This window comes from Ptychodera flava, chromosome 4 (genome assembly GCF_041260155.1).
Source record: "Ptychodera flava strain L36383 chromosome 4, AS_Pfla_20210202, whole genome shotgun sequence".
In the NCBI taxonomy this organism is placed as follows: Eukaryota; Metazoa; Hemichordata; class Enteropneusta; family Ptychoderidae; genus Ptychodera; species Ptychodera flava.
Genome location: NC_091931.1, coordinates 27604136 through 27615003, shown reverse-complemented (window position 1 = coordinate 27615003; position 10868 = coordinate 27604136). Strand labels below are relative to the sequence as shown.

Here is a 10868-nt window from a genome sequence, read left to right as displayed (position 1 = left end):
TAACAAATAAAAGAGTTTCATCATATTTGCATACACAACCGTTTCTGTACCCTGTTTAACGGCTTCCTAAATATCATTTATATAAAAGCAAAACAAAAGCGGGGAGATAACTGACCCCTGCTGCAATCCTAAAACTCTGTCACACCACGTGGGGTTTTAACTGCAGCTTTAACATGTGTGTACATAGAATATAAAGATGCCAAAAATATACCCCTCATCCCTTTTTTGGCAAGTTTATAGAACAACGTGTAGTGATGGACTCTATCAAACGCCTTTTCATAGTCAATAAATGCACAGTACAAACGACTTTTTAAATGAAAAACATACTTTTCAATAAGGGTACGTAAAATAAATATATTATCAAGAGTGCTTCTCTTCTTTCTAAAGCCACTCTGTGGTTCAATGATCTCATTATACTCATTAAGCCAATGGGTTAATCTATCAGATAAAATATTTGTATACACTTTACTTATCACATTAAGAAGCATAATTCCACGATAATTACTTGGGAGGTCTTTATTCCCCTTCTTATGTATAGGACTTATTAACCCAATTGCCCACTCCTGAGGAAAGATTCCATGGTCAAAGATTTCATTATAAAGTATGTGCAGCATATCAAAGATTTCTACAGGTGCATGTTTCCAACATTCAGTAGGTATACCATCATGACCTGGGGCTTTATTATTTTTTAATGGCCGATTTGCATAAAGATGGCGATGACGTCACGGCCGCAATGCATTGTTGTCCTCAGGGGTACAAGGCGTTGCTAGGGTAGCCATTTGTAAACTTTTACATACATATTCATAAGCAAACATGTCGTCTGCAATCCCTGGTACAAACTTAAATGGTCGCAAACCTGAAGAATTGACCATTCCAGAATTGAAGAGGTGGCTCAGATGCAGGAAAGGTGCAAGTCTACGAGGGAACAAGCGAGAACTTGTTGAAAGGTAATTAAAATTTCATAAAAGTTGATTTTTACAACTTGCAGCTTTTGAAGTCTCGTGTAGGCTACGTGTGGTTCAATAAGAGCGATTCGTCGCTAAAGAATTATGAACAGAATTTTTTTCAAATAGTAAGGAAACATCAAATTCCTAAATCTATTTATTCAACGACAAAAAACCTAATAGGTACGATAAATATTATGGATCTATGTACATTTGCTGACTAAGTCGGCACGGTGAAATACGTTGCGATAGAGACTTGCAAGCGGCAACAAGCAGTCAGGATCCGCAGATAGATAACTACACTGACGCGAACCTTCGTAACGTCACGACTTTGTGTGTAGTATCGATGAAAATACCATACTCCCTCCCTCCCCATCACTGAATCCAACTGCATAATAGTACGAAGTATAATTGAACGTGAAAAGTGAGGATGTGTTTGCATATTGGAAGAGCCATAGAAACTTTCCGCCGACGACGGCGCATGTCCGAAAAACTTATAAAATGGCGACAATGCAGTGTCTCCACTTCGTCTTGATTTCGTAGCTAGTTTGAATTTTCGGAAATATCCGCCTTAAACCAGGATATCATCGAAACGACTGGCATCGGATACCAAATATGTTGCTTTATACCGCTAGTGATATGCTTTCAGTTTGGTCTTTCATTGATAACTTGGTTAGCCAAGTCACTAGTCTGAGTCAGACTCAGAGTGTAATGTCTGGATTACGAAGCTATGCAGACTCATTGAAGCTAAGTATTTCTTTCTGTTTATCAAAGACAGACATTGGTCACGTCCAGTATTACATGTAATGCATCTTTGGCAGTGGTATCTCAACAGAAATCTGTAATTTCCGTAAATGTCGCGTCATCATGCACGGTAGAAATTGCGCACTCAATGGCCATGGTGCGTGGTGGAAAGTGGAACGGGCTCTTTTAAATTTAGACGTTTGGTGCTCTCCACATCACTGCCATGACAATATAATCCTACAGAGACTATAGTGAGGAGCGATGATAGTTGGTAGTGGTGGTGTGACAAGCGTCCAACTGTAAAATGAGTCTGTGTATTCCACCTTTCGGTCAATGAGTCCAGGGATTCCCTGACATTTGAATGACCTTATAGGGCACGGACAGAATTAACCGGGGGGGGGGGGGGTATTTGGCTGGTGCGATTTGGAAGATGGTCACTATCCTTCATGCAAGCATTAAGGGGGTTACTAAATTTTGTGCAAGCATTTATTATTTAGTGGAGATTCACCATTTCACCATTTTTCATGAACGGACTTTACAAAACCATATTTCTGTTAGAATATTTCAATATTTCCCAAGGTAAATAGGGAACCCCCCTTGACTCTTACTATTACTTTCATCACAATACCTAACATACAGTTTAAATAATAGAAAAGCCACAGAATCGCATTTTGTTAACATATTTTTGTAAACCTGCTAGGATGATAATAACTTCATACACTCTAAAATGCATTAGAATAATAAATAATTATGATTGGAATACAAATATTTTATATTAAAACACCACCAAATCACAGCATTTTGTTAGCATGCATACTTTTCATATCTTCTATGTACTCCTTATTTAAAATTTTCTCACAGAATGATTAACACTGCATTGTATTTAATAGTACTCAATAACAATAATAATAATAGTAATATAGTTGGTGTGTGATTGAAGTTTGGTGTAAGTAGCACTAATAGAGACACATTGGAGTTCACCATTTTTCATGAACAGTGTTCAGGGAGGACCTTTTCTTAGTGTAAGAACTTTGGGGAGGGAGAGTCACTACTTTTAAAATTTCAAAAGCACCAGCCCTACCATGGTTAATTCTATCCAGGCCCTTATGCAGTAAATAATTTCAAATATTTCAATTTTTCACCCAATCAACTAATTATAATTGAACTCATACTGTGTTTTCTATTGTCATAGGGTGTACCTGTATATTGGTCATGGATGGGATGACCAATACCTATTTGATCCTGATGGAGAACATAGTACTGAAGCTAACCATGTACCAGTCTCAACAAACACTGTGGAGTCTTTGCTGACATACCCTCCAGCAGGTGGATGGACCAGGAATCTGAGTAGTCTTCCTGACCTCACAGATAGCAGCATTTTTGATTATTTTATTTCAAGTGTGACAACTGCCTCAGTACAGCTAGGAAACACAGGGACAGTGGGTGGAACTTTTACAAAAGTAACCATGTCAGGAACATTTTCTTACATGACAGTGAAGACCAAACAGCTCTACTTATAAAGTCAATGGTTGTTAAGTCATATGCAAAGACTGACAAACCAGTGCCTCTAAGTAAACAGTACTCCACCTTAATTATAGTTCATAAGGACACCGGTAAAATACTAGGTGGTAAATGTGTTTGTAAGGCAGGTGTGGGTGGGTATTGTAAACATGTGGCTGCCACTGTTTTTTCTGTTATGGATTTTCAAAGATGTGGTTTGAATGAGATACCTGAAACTACAACAAGCACTGAGAAATTACAAACCCACCACCACCCTAGTGTTTATGGCAACACAGCTGTCAAATTTGACTCAATTGATTGGATAAAGTATGACTATGAACGAGACTGCAATTCAGATAAAATATACCGACCTCGGAAAAGAAAAGATGATTACAACGCATGCCCAACAGAAGAGAAAACTGTGACAAAGGACAAAGTTCAAAAACTTGCAGACTTTTTAAGTGCCTGTGCAAGATCCACCCATCTTGTTGAGATATTGTACTCTAATAATTGTGAGCCTCCCAGTCATAATACACACCAAGTTCAGGTTGACAAATCATGCACAGTGAAAGGTGTTTTGCAAGGAAATACAGATGATAATTCTGGTGATACTGGTGTGAAGTCAGGTACAAATGTCCACTTTAGCAGTCAACCTTTAGTTTTTAATGTTGATGAAAATGAATTTGATTTTTATGAATCCAAAGTAAACATCAGCAGTATTGATGAGTCACATGCAATAGAAATGTCAACACAGGGTCAGTATAGAAATCCAAAATGGCATGCATATCGTAAATTTAGAATCACAGCCAGTAAATTTAAAGAGGTTGTATGTAGGCAAAAATTTCCCCCTGATATTTTAGTTGATAGAATAATTAATCCAAAGAATTTTTCTAATAAACATACCAAATGGGGCCTACAAAGTGAGAGTATTGCATTAGCACAGTATATACAAGATGTAGAAAAAAATGGCTACATAGTAACAACAAAAGAGATGGGATTAGTTGTCAATCCAAATTATCCTTTCCTTGGTGCATCTTTGGATAGATTTGTCACTATTAAACAAGCAGGTATTGCTAACATTGCCCAACATGGTTGTGTGGAAGTCAAGTCCTTGTCAAAATATGCAAAATATACACCAGATGAAGCTTCCAAAATGCCTGATACTTTCTTTGACTTCCCAACAGTAAGCTTAAATTGAGAAGAAATCATAAATATTATTACCAGATACAGGGCCAGCTTTATGTATGTGGGCTAGATTGGTGTGATTAGTTGTGTGGTCACCATGTGGTTTTGCTGTTGAGAGGATTCACAAAGATCCATTTTTGTGGGGGGAAATGCTACCAACTTTGGGGAATTTTATTTTACCTATATTTTGCCTGCATTGGCCACAAGGGATACTGATGAGTAAAGTGTGAAAATCTGTCAGTGCTGATCCATGTTATATTTCAGAATTATCTGTATACTTTGGATACATTCAAAATTTTTAAAATTGAACTGACATCATTCAATTTTGTCATATAATGGTGACCACTAAACAGACATCACATTTTACCATCATACAACAGTGCAAACTGCTTTTTACCATAAATGCAAAATTATTATAGAAAAGAAAAATTCAGAAATAAGCTAGTCTATGGTAACAAATGACCCATACACTCAAATTTAGTGGTAAATATTTAGTTATTATTTATATTTAAGGTTGAAAACTATGTAAATACTATTTATTATATGATAAATACAATTTTAATAAATAATTCATGTTCAAATTCTTTATATATAAATTGCAATAAATTATTGAATTATTACATTAATGTAAATGTGTATTATTGTAAATATTAATTTAGAATTTAGACACCTTGCTGACACAGGAATGACGTCATTTACCTTAGTCACTACGATCATCAATGAGAGGCGGTAGAAAATTTGTCAGGTGACAACAAACATGCCATATTTCATTTAATTGTCTACATAAAGTGATTGGAATTGTCATTTGCAATATTCTAAAATTTTTAACTCTCTCGATGGCTCTTTCAACATGAATTCTCAGACGAGCAATTCTTCGTGTTTCAGTTTCTTGACTGATGGTCATCTGACTACATCCTCTTAAAAAAGGAGGGTGGTTTACACGTACACCAACAGAATCAAACAACTCTTGTACTTCAAAACCTTTGTCAGCCATTACATGTACACCAGGTAATTCAGAAAATTTCTCCACCAAGCCACATTTCTCAGTTAGCTCTTTGTCTGAAACTGACCCAGCATATAAATCAGATATGAAGGCTACTGGTCCATGCGGTAAAATGCCAGCCAGACCCTTAGCAGTATGATTATTTTTATACTTTGAAAATGTGATGCTCTGTAAGGCTAAACTGCTTGGATGTTCAATGAAAATTTCTGTACAATCTACGATTAAAAATGTATCTTCGTAACCTAGAGAACTAAAAACATTGGGAATTTTAGAACGAACAAAATTTGATGATGGCCAAATAGGGAGTTGGGAGAATTTACTATACATGATATTGATCCAGGTTGAGAATATTCTACTTACTGTTGATTCAGAAACATGAAATCTATGAGCCAGATCTTTTTCAAGGTATGCTTGGCGAAGCTTATTCAGTGTAAGAAATAGCTCATCAACGGCTGCCAAACTCCTCTCTTTCCCCCTTGGTGTAACATAAGAAGGAGCGTTACCTTTACAACTAGAACCCCAATAATGTAATTTCCCATCTGTATTTAAAAAATCAAAAACAGCAAGAAAACAAAAGTAATCTGGTAATCCAGTGTAAAACTTAAAATCCTCATTGCTACACATAAATCTCCTCAAACCAAAACGTTCAATTTCTAATTGCTGTTCAAGTCTCTTATTTTTCGCTTTTTCCTCTTGTAATTGTCTTTGCAACTCTTCTAATCTGTTTGCAGCTTTTGTTTTAGTCCCAGAAACAGAACTTGTAGCTACCTGTAACAAATGATATCAAATTAATTCACAGCCAATGTTTATTCATAATTCGGAGTAAGTTTTATTTCAGAAGGTAAGCTTATATCAACTACATACCAACCTGTCTATTAATGAATTAGAAATTCCAATTTTCAATTCACTTGTCTATTAGCAATGGCATTTTTTCACAAAGTATTTTCACCCAAGGACAAACAAGAGTTCTACTACTGGAACAAACTGTTTTGATCAATGCCTAGCTTCAATATACTGGACAGCAATAAGAAGTCATTGCACATATCAGTGGCTACAATTATTGCAGGTAACAACATGCTAAATTGACCTTATACAAATCATTTCACAATCACATATTACTCACTGGCATTATTGTGACATGATGATCTGAAATACTTGAAACAGCAAATAGTCATCGTCTTACCCCATCTGGTTCCTTATCTTCCTTGGCTTGTAAACTTGCCAACTTGGTTGACAACTTTGGTGATTTCTCCCCTCTGTTCTTGCGCTGAAACAAGGTTGAAAGAAGGTCAATATAACGACTAAAATAAACAGTGAGCTAAAAATAGCCATAACAGACAGACGCAACCTGTAGCTGCAACAGTGTATCTCCTCAAGAAAACATTGTATCAACTGGGGATTCCCCAGACTAGACGCACAGGACTACCAAAACAACATGGGATTCCCTCCCAACAACCAACGCTAAGAAACTATATTACAGGTCTAGAAATATCACTGCACACACGCTCTTTTTTCCGTTCATTTTCCGGTAACTACCATGCGTTGCATTCTAGAGAGTGGAAAAGATAATCTAGCCCCCATGGCTGCACAGGTGTCGGTCAGTTTTTACGCCATTTGTAAATGAAGTCTGGCTCGATCTGCGGCTTGCTGGGAATGCCGACGGTTTTTTTCATTTCGAGTATCTAGTTTTACATGCACTGTATTGCCAAATCTCAAAAAACACGACGAAATGGCTAAATTTTACCTCATTATTTTCCGTAAGCTCCTTTCGCTTCAAATACTCCAACTTCTCCGTCAACGTCAACATCCCACTACTTGTACTTGTCTCGTTGTTGTTGTTATTGTTAACAGAAAGGGGTGACCACTTCGACAACCCTCGTCTGACAACACTTCGTCGACGTGTATTGGCATTTTGTGGCCACACAATATCACCGTCATCGCACTTCTTTGGGAAAATCGTTGGGATGTTGTGAAATTTGGTTTTCGCACCTCCATGGAAGTGACGGCTGCAAATGCAAACGTCGTTCAAATCACTCTGTCTTTTCACCGTCGATCTTGTCAACATTATTCTTCTTCTCCATATCCTCTGTATACTTTTAGGTTGATGCTTCAGTTTGTAAAATTGTACTCCTTCAGATCGGCGGTACGACTTTTCGGGACAGTGTCCGACTGCACAGGCGTACCGACCCATGATTTACATGTCAAAAGAGACAACAACAATGGCGACCCTCCTGACCTTAGCAACGTTGCGTTGTACCCCTGAGGACAACAATGCACTGCGGCTATGACGTCATCGCCATCTTTATGCAAATCGGCCATTTTGCAATATTACTTTTTATTTCGGCCATAGTGATAGGTTGGTTCAAAACTGAACAATCCACAGCAGTATTTTCCTCCTCAAATTTAAACCATCAATATAATCTTGAATAGAAGAGAAGAAATCTTTCATGTCTTCTGCCTCTAACATCTCTTGATTAAATAAATTTTGAAAATAATCAAACCAGTCTTCTTTGTTAATTTTATCAGATGGGCCTGTAGTCCTCTGACGTACTTTCTGCCAAAATGACCTACTATTTGACTTCGCAGCTAAATGAATGAATTCCTCCCTTTTATGCTTCTGATATTGTTGTTTTTTCTCTCTGATTAACTTTCTATAATTTCCTTTGGCTTGTAAATAACTATCTAGACTATCTCTGTCACGAAAGCTTCTGAAATGGTTGAGACAGCGGTAAACTTCTTTCTTAGTTGTTAAACATTCCTTGTCAAACCAAGTGTTTTCCCTTTTTAATCTATTGTTACTTATATCTTTAACTTTCATATCATTACAACTAAAATGTATTATCTCAGATAAACACATTGCAGCATCCTCAAGATTTCCTTGAGCTATACTGTCATAAAAAGTATGACATAACTGACCAACTGTATCTGACTGGAAATTACAATAAAAACTGTCTTTTTTTCTGGAGACCATCTCAACCTAAAGGTATCAGTTGGATGGGTTTGGATGTTCTGGTAATAAACATGTGAGATACTTTGAAAAGTAAAAACAAATTCCAAAGGCAAATGATCTGAGTCTATGCGCTTGCTAACACTAAATCCTTAAATTTTGAAAATAAATCACCAGTTGCTAAAACATAATCATTAACAGCTGTACCAACACTTGAAATATACGTATAATTTCCAACATCCCTATCTTGACCAATCCTTCCATTCACTATACTAAATCCAGTACGAGAACAAAAATCTAATAATTGTAAACCATAGTTATTTACCCCCTCATCCTGTGAGTTTCTCTTAGGTAAGTCATATATATTACTCTGTGTTTCTCCTATAGGTAAGTAATCAGTACTGATTTCTACATAATCAGGTCTGTTTCCGGTTCGCCCATTAAAATCTCCTGCTAACACCAATCCACAGTTATAATAAGAAGACAATCTGATCATATCATTTTCAAGCTTGTCGAAGAAGTCTTTTTCAGCAAAATCTGATCCCTCAGGGGGTCTATAAATAGTACCAATCAGTAACACAGGTTGACTCTTTTTTGTAATTAACGTCCAACAAATATTCTGAGAATGGTCACTAGTGAAAAATTTCACTTCAAAATTACAGACATTATTTTCCCGAAAAAAGATTGAAATACCACCAGATGCTCTTCCGTATTTCCGCGTTCTTGCTCCTTCTACATGCATGCTTTTAAAGCCATCGAGGCTTATATCAGACTGTTTATACAACCACGTTTCCGTTAAGCATATTAAATCGAATGAACTAATATACTCACGAAAGTCACTGTTACCGAGCTTGTTCAACAAACCATTGACATTCCAAACTAAAAACGACAACTCTGAGTCAACAACTCGTTCAGAATCAACAATCTCATGTTCTTGTCTTTCAATATTTGTCCGACCCTGGCCATTTTCCTATACCGCTCTTGTACTTCGCTCTCCGTCTCGCTGACCACTCAACGGGCGAATCTTCTTGTGCTTTCATCATAAACGTGTACAACGTTGTCAATTTTAATTTATCATAGACTATCTTCGCCGTTTTCCCGGCTGACCGAGCTTCCTCCACAAATCTGCCTAGCATCCTTCGAGTTTCACGAACTTTCGGGGTAAAGTCCTCGCTAACGCGATATGGAGTTCCTTTCAGTTTCGGCGCAGCACGCATAACTTTATCACGCTGTTTATATCGAAGGAACTTGGCGATAATTGGCTTCGGATGGCTACGTGCGTGGATAAGGCGGTGGACACGCTCAAACTCCAACTCCTCCCTGATTTCCAACTTCTCTTGGATGAAGGTCTTTAATATTGCCTCTGTATCATCCCAACTCTCTTCACTATGCTGCTCTATTCCATAAACGACAATGTTATTACGTTTCATTTGTGACTGTGTCTTATCCAGCTCTTCTTCCAACTTAGCAGATCTCTTGCGCAATTCTTTATTCTCCTCCACGAGACTACCAATAGCTTCACGGTCTTCATGAATTTCGTTTTGTAAATCCTTCATCTCTTCCGCTAGTTTCATCACTCGTTCATCCACTGCCTTTATTTGACCTGTAATGTCATTACGCAGACCCCGAATTTCAACCATGACATCAGCTAAAGTCACTCCTTCGTTATCAGGATCCATACCAATATGGCCGCCACTACGTTCAGGTGACGTTTATCCTCGTGCGATGGTATAGATGAGCTCCTCAGATTCATAACTTCAGTTATCTTTCTGGGTTGACCGCTTTTTGACTCACCCTGTTTCTTGTTGGGGCCAGGATTCTCCTCTATATCCCCAGATAGTAATAAATGTAGGGAAACCAACGCTGTGCCAAGTATAAAACACACGTTTAGACTTTCGTCTCCTGTATTCTCTGTTTGTATCACTGCATTAGCGTAGAGTCTCGATAAGAAGGACTGTTGTCGGCGGGACCTCGAGACCTACATTATTTCATAGAAATTAAAGCTGTGTACCTGGAAATCCGACCGTATAGACGTATGGAGTTTTACAGGTAAATCGTTGAGAGTGCGCCCTCAAAGAGATTCTATACACTACTACGATAGGCCTGACCAGCATCACAGATTAAAAAAAAATAAGTATACAGCATTTAACCATGGACAGTAGAGAAACTATCTATGATTTAGCAACGTGATATCGATGAAAAATTAAAAAATGCAGGGAGACAAACAGACATTCGTAAAGTGTGTGGGTCAGCTACTTTCTACACGGTACAGTTCACGAGTGTCTTGGGGAACTTGAAGCGTCATTTGTGGCGTTCGGATCCTGTATCGCAAGATGCGGGACTGCTGGACTGCTCACACATGCTCTGTTCTGTCATGGACCCTAAAGGACTGGTCAGTTTCTTCGGCCTAGGGGGGGCCGGTGGATTATTTTTTGCCGACGTCAAAAAGTGGCTGACCCCCCTATTCCAAATTTTGAAAACAGGGTGACCCCCCCCTATTCCAAATTTCGAAAACAGGGTGACCCCCCCCCCCCCGGCGCGCGAC

General features: G+C 38.0%; 2 protein-coding genes across 2 annotated transcripts; one reads left to right on the top strand and one right to left on the bottom strand.

Annotated features, from left to right (window-relative positions):
* The first annotated feature begins 698 nt into the window (after positions 1 to 698).
* LOC139132201 (uncharacterized) lies at positions 699 to 3208 on the top strand. Its single transcript, XM_070698591.1, has 2 exons — positions 699 to 947; positions 2881 to 3208. Exons 1-2 carry the CDS (start codon positions 814 to 816, stop codon positions 3206 to 3208), a joined length of 462 nt encoding a protein of 153 aa, XP_070554692.1. The 5' UTR covers positions 699 to 813.
* A 1644-nt stretch (positions 3209 to 4852) lies between these two features.
* Positions 4853 to 7684, bottom strand: LOC139131350 (uncharacterized). The gene is made up of 3 exons (XM_070697363.1): positions 7121 to 7684; positions 6560 to 6643; positions 4853 to 6144 (listed from the first exon to the last, which is right to left on the bottom strand). Exons 1-3 carry the CDS (start codon positions 7565 to 7567, stop codon positions 5074 to 5076), a joined length of 1602 nt encoding a protein of 533 aa, XP_070553464.1. The 5' UTR covers positions 7568 to 7684; the 3' UTR covers positions 4853 to 5073.
* Between the last annotated feature and the right edge of the window lie 3184 nt (positions 7685 to 10868).

What these genes read in the sequence shown, in the direction of transcription:
- LOC139132201 (XM_070698591.1), top strand. Translation starts at nt 814, where the DNA reads ATGTCGTCTGCAATCCCTGGTACAAACTTAAATGGTCGCAAACCTGAA. An exon ending in AAGCGAGAACTTGTTGAAAG is followed by an intron (nt 948 to 2,880) that starts GTAATTAAAATT and finishes CTATTGTCATAG; the next exon opens with GGTGTACCTGTATATTGGTC.
- LOC139131350 (XM_070697363.1), bottom strand. Translation starts at nt 7,567, where the DNA reads ATGGGTCGGTACGCCTGTGCAGTCGGACACTGTCCCGAAAAGTCGTAC. An exon ending in AGCTTACGGAAAATAATGAG is followed by an intron (nt 6,644 to 7,120) that starts GTAAAATTTAGC and finishes ACCTTGTTTCAG; the next exon opens with CGCAAGAACAGAGGGGAGAA. An exon ending in AAGATAAGGAACCAGATGGG is followed by an intron (nt 6,145 to 6,559) that starts GTAAGACGATGA and finishes CATTTGTTACAG; the next exon opens with GTAGCTACAAGTTCTGTTTC.